Source organism: Gigantopelta aegis, chromosome 9 (genome assembly GCF_016097555.1).
Source record: "Gigantopelta aegis isolate Gae_Host chromosome 9, Gae_host_genome, whole genome shotgun sequence".
NCBI lineage: Eukaryota > Metazoa > Mollusca > Gastropoda > Neomphalida > Peltospiridae > Gigantopelta > Gigantopelta aegis.
The window spans coordinates 7,049,971-7,063,850 of NC_054707.1; the positions used below are offsets into that span (position 1 = coordinate 7,049,971).

General features: G+C 37.5%; 1 protein-coding gene across 1 annotated transcript; it reads left to right on the forward strand.

Moving 5' to 3' along the window:
* Positions 1 to 9,113: 9,113 nt before the first annotated feature.
* On the forward strand, positions 9,114 to 12,875 carry LOC121381423. Its single transcript, XM_041510735.1, has one exon. The coding sequence runs from the start codon at positions 9,230 to 9,232 to the stop codon at positions 11,126 to 11,128; it is 1,899 nt and encodes a 632-aa protein (XP_041366669.1). The 5' UTR covers positions 9,114 to 9,229; the 3' UTR covers positions 11,129 to 12,875.
* Positions 12,876 to 13,880: the final 1,005 nt, after the last annotated feature.

Sequence of the window (13,880 nt, forward strand, 5' to 3'; positions counted from 1 at the left end):
GTACTCGAGTAGTCGTAGATACCCTAGTACACATGATTTCAATTATTTGTCTTTGACTTTGTATGGAGACTAAAAAAATACAATGGCAACAACCAAATGAATTTGGTGACAATGCTTACAATGAGCAGTTATCGGCAAACTGTATGAAGTTTTTGGACTGGCAGACCTCGTTGAGTCAGGTGTATGTGGAATCAACATTGCCAGAAACCTACCAACAGGAACTGTCAGAGGCCATAATCTGGTCAAGGAAGATTTAGTGAGGTTGCAATGGGAGGGACAATACAGGTTGTCATATCAAAGACAGGAAGATATTGGAATGGATGAAAACCAGACTGCATTTGAAAATAATTTGAAAACATTCCGAATTATCCTGAGGGTATACGACATGTTTCGTGTGAATTATGAATGCCTTAAAACATGTTTTTATTTTATAAAATAAATAACTTGTAATGTAAAACTGAAGACTGATTTAGTTGGGGTTTTTTTAAAATAAATAAATAATTTTTAATGTAAAATTGAAGACTGATAACCCATCCCGTACGTATTGGTATGGTTCGCTGTACTGCGGCAACTAAAATAGACTCACCCGATATTTTTAGAATGTGTATGCTCCCAAATAACGTTATAAAAGGCGAAGTGTGATTGGTCAATATTTAAATTATTATTTACAGACGAAATGTTACCTGGACATTGGAGACTACACAGTGTTGTTAGCAATTTGATTAAAATTAGTTCTACTGGTCTAAATAAGGCATTCGTAATTCACATGAAACATGTCGTATACCCTCGGATAATTCAGAATATTTTCAAATTATTTTTAAATCACTGGCATGATTCTGCAAGTAAGGTTTTGATTGGTGGACATGAGCTCCAACTGGCTGCTGTTAGATCCACATGTAATAGTGGAGCTAATTTTAATTAGATTGGGCAGAGATCAACAGTTCGAATAGCTTGATTGACAGCATTCGCAACAGTGTCTATGCTAGATCGAGGAAAGTGCAACCTGTATACCACTTTTATTTCATTGTATTCAGGAAGTGTACGATTAGTGGTTTCTTCCAATAGATACTGCCTTCTAGTATGGCTTGGCATACTACTAGTTAGAGTATCTAATGCACGCTGCTTTGTTGAGTGATCCGGATATGCCGTTCTTGTTTGTGGACCAAACTGTCCCCGCTAGTACAATATAAGACTTGTCGCATGGATAATATCTTTGCCATCAAATGTTTCCTCATTGATATCATATAGTGTCATGGTTAAGCCATCAGACAAAAGCTGGTAGGTACTAGGTTCACAACCCGGTTCCGGCTCCCATCCAGAGCGAGTTTTAACGACTCACTGTGTAGGTAAGACCACTACACCCTCTTCTGTCTCACTAACCACTAACAGACAGCCCAGATAGCTGAGGTGTGTTATCAGCAATTATTGAGGGATATTGGTTGTAGGAGCTGCTGAGAAAAATCAAATCAAATTGTTGAGATGTGCACCTAGTCCACACTATTAGAAGAAAGGCTGTCGCCTATTGTTGCTGTTCCAGAGGCACCCCTCAAGCAGCTTGAACTGACAGACCAAACGGATGTGCTCAACCACTTTGTAGACCTCTTTTTCAGAATTGGCTCCTGGACGAATTGAATTTTTTTTTACATCCAGCGGAAAACAATAGCAGAACAGGGGCCACTCAAATATCGCGTAAAGTTCGATAGGTGTGGAAGTGGGGGTGGGATGGGTTGGTGTAGGTATGTGGTGTCCTGTCTGTAGGAAAGTATCGTCCGTGGACCTGTTTCGGTGAGGAACCTATTTCGGTGGTTGCGTCGTTTGTGCGCAGCAGTACATATCTTTGAAGAATTCTGACATCAATCACTGACTTTTGCATGTGGAACGTAAACACATGTCTGTCACATTCACAGAAATGTTTGTTAAAATAAAATTAAACGAGCAAAGAAAGCAAGATTGAACTTGACCCACTAAGAAACATAGCACATTTCTTAATACCTGTTTTTTCTATGATGTTCAAAGACTGCCATTTGAAAGACAACTTAATGTTAAAAACAAAATGTGTCTGTTTTGCTGTCTAGTTATTGAAGTCACATGATTGTCACGACAGCTGCTGGCAAAATTATCTTTACAGATACTTGCCAAAAATATATGGTCCTTATATGTTTTAACATAAATATCTTTCTGGATATCTGTTTATATATTTAATAAAACTCAGAATGCAGATTATATTTTTTAACCAAACAATTTTACCGTTATAATCATTGATTTGCTCAACTTATAACACACGATTGCAAGTCAAAATTGTTATATTGGTTTTCCTAAAAGTTGTCTGATAACATTGGTTCTCGAAGACTCCCATTTTGTAATTTGCTTTAAAATATTTTTTTAATAAATTATTATAAGTACATGTTTTGTTGAACAACATACCTGTTTTGATAAAACACTGACAAGTTTTGTGTTGGGAAGTTTTTGCTGTATGCTATACCACTACACATTTCACTCACCGAAACATGTTACGTAGTTAACAATATTTACTGCAAACTGAGGTACAGTGTTTGACGCACGTGCAGTGATCTGTGTTACATAGAGGCCAGTTTAGTGCTCATTTGAAGCGTAGAAATACTAATAAAAAGGTAGTTATTTGAATAACAACTGTCTGTTTATAAATATTGATATGCTTTAGAACCGAAAGCTTATGCTCACCGAACCTGGTTCAGCTATGATACATATACAGTATAAAGGATCCTTTGCTGCTAATGGAAAACAATGTATCGGGTTGCCTCTAAGATCGTCAGAATAACCATGTTTGACACCCAATAGCCGATTACTAGTATTAATTAATGTGCTTTAGTGGTATCGTTAAACAAACTGAAGTTTGTCTTTTTCTTTGTTTAGCATTACACCACTACATGTGTAGAGGACGCTATTTAAAGTGTGCGTTTGAGTTCCTGTGTACGTTTTAACCCTGGGATCACGTGATTGATGTGTGACGCAACGCTGGATCGTCCAATACTATACCAAATAATATTCCTTAGGCGACAATGTTAACGTATGTGGTTAAAAACACTATATGCAATATAGCAACCACAATATGACTAAAAAATATCAGTACTACAACCCCTCCCTCAAAGTATTAACTGAAGAAAGTGGAACCGTCCATGGCCAGTGGCGTATCGAGGGGGGGGGGGGGGGGTGACCGGGGGACATGCCCTCTAAATCAAACTTCTTTTCTTTTTTTTTAAATTGTTTTTTTTACTGTATTAGATGTTATAAATCATACGTACATACAAAGTGTGGGTTGGTCCCCAAATAGTGGGTCCGCACCCCCCCCCCCCCCCCCAAGCTACACAAGTATTCATGACTCATATTGCATATAACCGGATGTTTATACAACACCCCTAGTTTCGCACGAAAATGTAGCACTTAGTTTTACAGGTACCTCATACATGTTTCAAGCACAAGGCTACTTGACAGTGGTAGGCCTACTAGATCAATAAAATTACATACATTTGTTGCCCAGATGAAACTATTTTTTGTTGTTGTTAACAAACACACTGACATTTATCACTAATGACAGGACTTGTGATATTAACTTCTCTATCAAAAGTTAGGTGCACCTCCTACTTTGACATAGCCGGATGTTATTTGGGTTAGCAATACCTATACTGATAACATACATTTTTCAAAAGGTGTCGAATCATATGTTTTTATGACAACCAGGATCTGGTGTATTCTGACATAAAATGACAACCTCACTGAAACTGTTGTTTCTACAGTGCAACCTGATATAATGTACATCTCATAAAGCATATATTAGTGTTTGACAAATGTTTGAGAAAGTTACTAACCCTCACAGAAGCTTTGACTAGTGCCCTATGTATTATAGTAATACAAGTGCTAATTTCCACTAGCCAGGACCAATAACATTGATATAAAGTTATATATGTACAAATGCAATATGTCATATTTAAAAAATAAGAAAACATTAATAATAATCTTTAATATATTTACTATCAGTTGTGTGTATATAAGTATGTATGCAAGCATGTATGTATGTATGTATGTATGTATGTATGTATGTATGTATGTATGTATGTATGTATGTATGCATGTATGTATGTATGTATGTATGTATGCATGTATGTGTGTGTGTGTATGTGTGTGTGTGTGTGTGTGTGTGTGTGCGTGTGCGTGCGTGCGTGTGTGTGCTCAGCTATATATATGTAGAGACAACATGGATATTCAGAGTACCTCAACTCCTTTACATCATTACATTAAAACACATGTACTTGATAGACCTCTAGATTATGAAGATCTCAAAAGGCACATCAAAGAAATATCACTATTAAACAAATCGACATGACTGCACCTGTAATGCTATGACTTAATGTCCTGCACATCACTGATGGGGTGAATCCTGTATACTGAGTGTGGATATCTTCAAGTCACTAGGTGCGTGAATTTCAAATCCATCAGCCATGCTGGTTTTTATAATGGACCATCAAAGCCATTGGAAGCTATAATTCTAATTATATTTTATTATATCCTACTGTAGTTGGAGGTTTTAAATATGTATAATCGTAAGGAATTGTCATCAAGTTTTCACATATGTATTTTTGATTAATTACTAAAGAAAAAAAGAGAAAAAGAAGACATAAATACCGGGGTTTTCGGTATTTAAGCCTACTCGAAATGATGCCCATCGGCTTAAAACCGGAAAATGTTCAGATAATATATATATTATATATTTTTAACAAGAATTTCCCCTGGGTTACAAAATATATATTGTATTTACTATTAAAACAACTTTAAATGTACTAGAATTAAAGATTCATTATCATAGTTGCAAATGTCATATTTCCTTATCTTTACATTTAACTATGATATATAATTATACTTACATTTACTTAATATGTAATTAGAGTAATTACAAAGTCTCCGTTAGTCGACAGCAACAAACCCAGGGCAGTATCTTCAAAATAACCGTACACGAACATTTATATTAATAGGCATCGGAAGCATTCCACTCTTGGGGCGGGACATAGCTTAGTGGTAAAGCGTTCGCTTGATGCACGGTCGGTCTAAGATCGATCCCCGTCGGTGGATCCATTGAGCTATTTCTCATTCCAGCCAGTACTTCACAACTGGTGTAACAAAGGCCGCGGTATGTACTATCCTGTCTGACGCCACATAACCGTAAATAAAATGTGTTGAGTGCATCGTTAAATAAAACATTTCGTTTCCATTCCACTCGTCTCTTTTCTTAACTATGAAACCGAAGTGACTAGAATGCTAGTATAGACAACTGAAATTCGAAGTAATAACTGCTACCTCCTCTGATAATTAAACATATTTTGCTTGTGTCTAAGGTTATCATGGAACGATAACTATTATATATACTCTGATACTATCCTAAGTTGCACCTTTTGTCTTTATTATAGCATAACGTTTTAGTCAACTTCTTAATTTAAACCCTGGGCCTAATTTCAGATAAAAATTTATCTTCTCATTTCCGCATTTCTAAACATCTATTGTCTTGCATTATTTTCTAATCCAGATGAATACAACATGTATATTGGATGTATTCACAAAATCTGTAATCCAGCATATTATTTATCTAGTGATGTTAGGTAATATAGCTTTAATACTAAAATAAATTATCAACTCCAAGGCAGATAATCAAATTTGTATAAACTTAGAATGAATGAATGAATGAATGAATGAATGAATGTTTAACGACACCCCAGCACGAAAAATACATCGGCTATTGGGTGTCAAACTATGGTAATGGAAACAAATAAAGTGATGATCAACATCAATATAAAAATTCAAGATTTAAACAAAAACACAGTGTAAAGAACCGTGCAAAAACACAAATATCACAGATAGATACTGACTTTTACTCAAAATGTATTTGTGCTGTATTAGCCATTCTCAAAGAGAATGTTACACCCCTGCACCACGGTGAGGTTACAGCACGCGCAGGGGTATAAACTTAGAATGCATTTCATGGGAGAAAACTAAGTGGTTATTTTTAAAAAGATTTGATCTCGAGATCAAAAGATGTGTTTAACAATCTTATGGTTATGTATAAATGAAAACACAAGGTACAGTAGTGACACAAAATCGAATTATGTCTTTGGTAATGTTTTTCTTAAAATTTAGATAAAATATTGCATAAAACTACAAATTTGTCTAAATATAACTTAGCACCCAATAAATATGTCAAAATGACAACAACAAAAAAAAAAAAACGTCTGTAGAAATAGTTTTCAGAATTTTATCATGTAAAATTACTATTTTGGTTTGCAATTTAGAAAACAATCGGCTCAAAAATAAATAAATAGTTGTGTTTTTTTGTGTTATTTCCAAAACACTTTTACTTTTCTTCTTATGTCAAATTAAACTGAAATTATTTACACACAAAAAAAAAAAGAAGACAAAAAAAGAAAAAGAAAAAAAAGAAAAACAACAGCAAAAAACAACAACAAAAAACCCAACCTCCAAAAACAATGTTCATGGAGGCTGGGAAAGACTATAGATAAAATATATATAAATTACATATGATATACATTGTATAATATACAAATTTATCTACATATAGTTACTATATGCTCCTTGGACTGTTTTTTTTTAAAGCCTATATCTTAACGAATTTCGATTTCTATCACTGTTATATTATTTTCTTTGTTCATATATTAACAGACCATAACATGTGTCCCAACTCATTTATACTATTCATGTATTTATGAATAAACTGATTTGATTTGATTTGATTAGTATAATTTAAAACACACATATAATTACTTATTTTCAAAATAACGACCAGACTATTAAGGTTTTGCTTGTTGTTTTTATTTGTTTTGTTGGTTTTTTGTATTCCATATAATGTGGCTTGTGCGCCCCCCCCCCCCCCACCAACCTCTACTAGACTGTAGACCTCTCACCAGAGATTGTGTCCCTCCCCCTCCCCCCTCCAAAAATCGTTCATATGACCCTTGTGCATTTAAACCGGCCTCGGTGTCGTCGTTAAAGGGACACACCCTAGTTACAGCTATTTGTTTTTCGCTATTAAACCCCATTTTTCACAAATGAAATTGCACTTTACTTACATTTTATTATTTAGAATACACATTTCCATTCACCTGAAGTGCTTTTTGGTAATCCTGATGTTTGTAAAACCACGAAGTTCATTTTTTGCATTTTTTCACAAGACGTGCTGTCGAGAAAAAACCGTTAAGCAAGCGAGGTCCAGTCTATTTTTAGAGGGGATATTTCCATTTCAATGTCACAGACGTTGGTATATCACGTGACCGTTATCATTTTGGTTCGGTTTGTTTTCTCGTGCACGGTTCGCGCAATCAACATCCGATTTGTTGTTGTTCATTTGTGAGATTTTTCTTCACAGTTCGTGAACATTTTCAGTAACAATAAGAAGAAGAAGAAGTTTGTTTTATTTAACGACGCCACTAGAGCACATTGATTTTTTATCTTATCATCGGCTATTGGACGTCAAACATATGGTCATTTTGACACTGTTTTTGAAGAGGAAACCCGCTGTCGCCACATAGGCTACTCTTTTTTCGACAGGCAGCAAGGGATCTTTTATTTGCGCTTCCCACAGGCAGGATAGCACAAACCATGGCCTTTGTTGAACCAGTTATGGATCACTGGTCGGTGCAAGTGGTTTACACCTACCCATTAAGCCTTGCGGAGCACTCACTCAGGGTTTGGAGTCGGTATCTGGATTAAAAATCCCATGCCTCGACTGGGATCCGAACCCAGTACCTACCAGCCTGTAGTCCGATGGCTTAACCACTGCGCCACTGAGGCCGGTCAGTAACAATAAAGTTCAGACAAGTAAGTGTCTCAATACAAAACGTTACAAACCCTTAAAACCAATAATTTTGCTAAGTCTTACGATATCTGGAGAGGGGATACAACCAGGACAGAACAGTTGGAACATGTCCAGGAGAGGTGAAACGAACGCACCCCAAGTCTGTGAAATTTGTCGTGACGTAGGCATTGTTGTGTTTCGAGCGACATCTACCGGTGACATCAGAATACTAACTTTCAAAATTATTTCAAGCAATTGGGACATGGGGATTCCCATGGTATTTATCGATATAAAACCTGCTTTTTCACTCCATTTGATAAAAACGTGATCTAAGTGTGTTACAGGTTTGTAGATTAACCAAATTATAATTTATTTTCGCTGGATGGAACTAGGGTGTGTGGCTTTAAGTCATTGAACATAAGGCTGATAAGTGCTGGGTTTGCAGCCCGGTACCGGCTCCCATCCAGAGCGAGTTTTAGCGACTTAGTGGGTAGGTGTAAGACCACTACACCCAGGCCCGCAGGGCGGATTTTCAAAGTGTGTGTGTGTGTGGGGGGGGGGGGGGGGGGCTCATTTTTATGGTTGTATAAAATGTGTTGAGCGAAACTGCGAGCACCGCAGGCACGAAGCCCCAAAGCCCCATAAGAATTTTTTTTAAATATTAACCCCCTTCATAGCGATTCTGTCGTGTTTTCAGCTTATTACCCGAGATAAATTTAAAGTTCCGAAATAAAAACTGGCGAAAGGGGGGGGGGGGGGGGGGGCTGACACCCTCTTCTCTCTCACTAACCACTAACAACTAACAACTAACCCACTGTCCCAAACAGACAGCCCAGATAGTTGTGTGCCTATGACAGCGTGCTTGAACCTTAATTAGATATAAGCACGAAAATTAGTTGAAATGAGTATACACTTAAGGTAATCTTAGCGGCAGCAGCCATGCCCCACCACCATCAAACCTTTTGTTGCACCCTCCCCCCCCCCCCCACCCACCCCACCCCCCCACCGCAATATAAAATGCTGGCTAGCGGCATGTTCAATATTTATTATTTTTCGTTGGGTTTTTGTTTGTTTGTTACACTATAGTATAATATTGTAATGTTATTTTGTACGTTGCCTATGAAGTAGATCTTGTTTCAATAATGAAACGTTTTCTTTATTGAACTTAATCATAATGAAAGGCTTTTTTTAATTGAATTTACTTGAAAGTGTGTAAATTGGTGCTAGTAAAAACTGAGCTGAATTTAATTTACCTAAAGATAATTTTGACGTCATTGCAATTATGACGTCACTAGCGTTTTATAGAATGCTGCCAGTTATGTCCATGACCGAACATCTTACAAAACAATAATTTTCAAGTAAATATTTTAGAACCATTTTCATAGTGCCAACGAAATGGATAGAGGAACACACAATAATATATGCAACAAACAAGAAGCCGAAGAAGAGGTTATAACAAGTCAAGAACAACCAGGTAATATTGCACTTGATGTTTTGACAGATATGATGCACAGAGTTGTTGATGACGTTGATAGTGCGGAAGAAACTAATCAAATTTCAAAGTCAATACAAGATATAAATTTAAATAATCTTGCTGAAAAGACAGTAACTGGTGATATTTCATGTATAGAGGGTGAGCTATTGAAGGTAACAACGGAAGACCCTGAACAAGATCAAGGTGAATTATTGGATCTAACAACAGAGGAGCACAATCATTCCAGCACCTGGGATTCGTCTATCACGGACGATGAAATTGAAGTCATTTGCAAACATTCATCGCCTTATGTTGTAACCACTACGGATATGAACAAAATTCAAAAAAGTGACAATGGTGAGGAAATCCCCATTGGAAGCCTTGATATTCAAGGCGCAGTGGCTCTAGACACATCCAATGAATGCGGTGAGCCACAAACTCAGAGTATAATGTACATGTCACAACAGTATAATGTACCGATGCCAGAAACACCCGCAAGTTACCTTGGATCAGAATGGGGTAGTCAGTTGTATAATAATCAAGTGCAACCAACACACCAAGACGGTTCCCTAATGCAGCACCTCTCGAACGGCTTACCACCCCAGTTTATGCAGCAACCGACCAACCAGCAATCTGTAAACAATGGATTTCAATACTCGGCACAGGGGACCCAGGCCAACCCTCCAGCAAACAATGGTTTCCAGTACTCTGCCCAGGGAACACAGTCGAACCCACCTGTCAACAATGGTTTTCAGTATTCATCACAGGGGGCACAGGGCAACACGTGGGCTACATGGACTACACCTTTGGACTATAATCCACAGAACCCAAATCGGCCCCAAAATACACCTCAGCAGTTCTGGAGTAGTAATGCTTCTTTCGTTTCTGGAAACAACGATTTCCAAACACCGCCTCCTCCCCCGCCGCCGCCTCCGACATTTCCAGAGTTCCATCCATCAGCTAGCAATCAGTTCGACTTTGCCACAGAACCGTCTGCTTTTATTTATCCATCAATCTACGTGTCTCATGCCGGACTCATCACCGTCCTGCTTAAAGACGACATCTCCGTGGAAATGCTCGTGGATCGTACTGTCCGTCTTGTGAGCCACAACCGCCAGATGGCGATCGCTTTGAGCAGCAAAGGAAACATGAGCAGCATATTCCACCCGATCCTAAAACTACTACAGAATGGAACGGCCATGGACATTGACTTGGGCAGTGTTCAGGCAAAAATTACATCACGTGACATTCAGTTCGCCAATGAAATGAGCTGTTTCAAGTTTGACTACACTCAGATAGAACCCGCCACTCCTAACTTTAATGACTTATCGAAAGACAGTTCAGTGAATTTGTTGTTTTCTTCAGAAGGCTATGGACAGAATTTAGTCACGCAGTGTTTGGATCTTGCATCAAAAGCCGAATATGAAAATCTGCCGAAAGGTGGCGTCATCGTTCGCATCAACGGCGTAAAAATAACACGAAGGGCACGAGGGGAGGTAAGCGTGGAGACCGGACCGAAAAACATCAGACTGGTTCCCAACACGGGCATATGTCACGTGCAGACCCAGATCCTGGATGTCTCGATAAACCAAGACCACAGTGTCTCGATAAGACGGGACGTGAACAGTCTGATAGCCGCCAACGGCAGGGTGGTCCTCTCAAACGGCTGCATCGAGGCCGGATTCGACGAGCACAGCCGTCTCAAAGTGCTGTCTCTGCCTCGGCGATCTCCTCTGCCAGTTGGGGTGAAAAGACAAAGACGACCAGGGGGAACTGCCGGCACAAGGAGGAAGGCCACGGCACTCGGCGGCATGCCGTAGCGGACGCTCTTCATCCGTGACGGTGCCTTGTAAGTGACAGCTGCTGATTCTAAAACCGAACTTTCAGGAATGGAAACAACTAAATAATAAATCGCCAAACATAATATTTTAGGGTAAAGCTGTTGCGTGTGGTCCACACAGTATGTATGAATGTAATGGAATTTACATAGGCCTAAATATCGGCCTAATCGGGTTGCGTTTAACATCACAAAATGTCAACACGTTCTTTTTTTTAAAACGATCTTATTGTTCCTTACGACAAATAACTGACGTGTATGTATATAGAGCTATGTTAGTTTATGTTAATTTGTTTTAAAATATATTTCATGATTTTTTTCAAAACTAGCATTGATTGGTCGATTAAAATATTTATTAGCCTACATTTCGAATTAAAAAAAGAAATAGAAAACAAAAAGCAGAAGAGAAAAAAAGAAAGAAAAAGAGTTCGGATCACTGTTGCAGCGTTATCAAAATTTAATTTAAAATAGTTTTATTGTAGGTTCTATCTTTGGGTTTTGTTCCGTACTTCTTTTTATCCTCTTACAATGCAAGTTAGCAAAATCAATTCTGTGATGGGTTTTTTTAAATGTTTTTTTATTGTTTAAAAATGGTTCGTCATGTACATAAAAAAAATTCTGTAACATATTTACTTAATAAAGGTCCCTTGCAGGTGATACTTGGTAACCAATACTATAATTATATATATTTCATACTGCACACACATGTTTACCAGTGTGAATTATACCTGTGTTATGTGTTTCTTGTTAGAACTGTTTACCTTTCCTGTCTTCGAAATTATACATCTTTTTGATGGGTACAATCTTTGTGATTTTGTGACACATACGTGTCTAACAGAAGGTTGACCGAACTTGATTGCTATGTACAACATGATTTAAAGTGTTTCTTGTGTTGCTGTTAGTTACAAAGAGTTTCAGAGGTGAAGGTTTATTGCAAGTTATTTATTATGTTTTACTTTAAATCTTTAAGAAAATAAGATATATATTTGGCTTATTTTCGAAGTTTATCGACACTAAAAAGTACATGATTATTTTATTGCAGCGAATATATGTGAATAAACTTAATAAAGCTGCAAACACAAAGAAGACGGGTCTACGTTAAACAATAATTTGATATTTTTGAAATTTGCAATATTGAATTCATCATCTTCCAAACGTTTAAAGGACCCTTGAACTTATAACATGTCTGCTTTATTTTCACCGTTGTTTAGGACCCCGTCTTGGTTGCCAAGGTAAGACTACTCTGGCAGTACGAAGAATCCGTTTACATGATGGGTTGTTTTTAAAAAAGTGTTTAACTTTTTACATGAGTCACTGTGTAAATATTAATTAATACATAACAACTATTAACATGTATACATGCTATCAGTGTCGTGCAGGTGATATTTTATATCCATATTATTTTTAAAACCGCCATATTATTAGACATTTCTACCAGTGTGAACTATATCAAAGATTGCAATGTTCTCAGATCATCCAGTTTCAGTTGTGTGTGCGTGCGTGTGTGTGTATGTACGTGGGTGTGAATGCAAATCATTCTGACAGGTGCAATCTTTATGATTTTTGTGCGTGAGTGTGACATATACTTATTTAACTTAACCAAACTTAATTGCTCTGTACAAGTATTTGTGATTCCTTCAGAGTATTAAGAGTTTATATGTACACGTTTATTACACGTTATTTATGATGTTTTAATTTCAAAATTTAAGGAAATAAAGATATAAACATGAGATGTTTTTAAACTTTTATCGACAGAAACTTGAAATATTATCTCAATAAGACTAGTGTAATATCTGAAAATAACGACCAGAGTACGTGACATGGCTACTCCAAGAGCTTGCGTTTGTTGTTTATCGTACTGAGGACGTGAGACCTACGACTATCTAAATGGGGAGGAAGATGTGGGTACCCACTGGCGTCTGGATTTTATAGGGGGGGGGGGGGGGGGGGGGGGGGGCAGGGGATAAACCCACACTATGAATGTGTGTATGTAAGATTTTATAAAATAAATTTAATACAATAATTAAAAAAAAGTTTGGTGGGGACAATGGACCCCGTCCCCCTCTTCCACCTAGCTACGGCCACTGGTGGTGCCTAAAAAAACTTACTTTCATGCGTATATCCTAGAAAGGTTCAAGCATGCTATCCTGAGCACACACGTCATCTATCTGGGATATCTGTCCAGGGCCCCGTTTTCCAAAGCGATCTTAACGCTAAGATCACCTTCAGTCTATAACTACCTTATCCACTTTAGGTGATCATATCGCTAAGATCGTTTCATAAAATGGGGCTCTGGACAGTTCATAGTCGTTAACGAGAGAGACGTCTGTGTAGTGGCCTGCCCAACTGAATCGAGCCCAGGATCTACCAACATTAAGGGCGATGACAACCAGTACAACACGGTTATTTAGGTATATTTTCTTCTAAAAATATTGTACAATACTCTTGGTTGAAACTTACGATTCTTGCATAGGCCCAAAATACACCGAAGCTAATTTAAGGTCGACGACAGTCACTTTTTGCACCCTTGTTTTGGTTCGTAGCCTTCACAATATCTTACCTTAATTTCACTTCAAATCCATATTTCGCAAATAGTAAATTTTTTCAAGATTTTTTAAAATCACAGTTTCATGTAGGTCATTTAGTAATTCTCAAAAAATAAATAAAAAATCAATGGCAATTTTTCATCGGAATTTTCCAGGGTGCTGAAAACGGAAACGCAATGTACCCAGTTT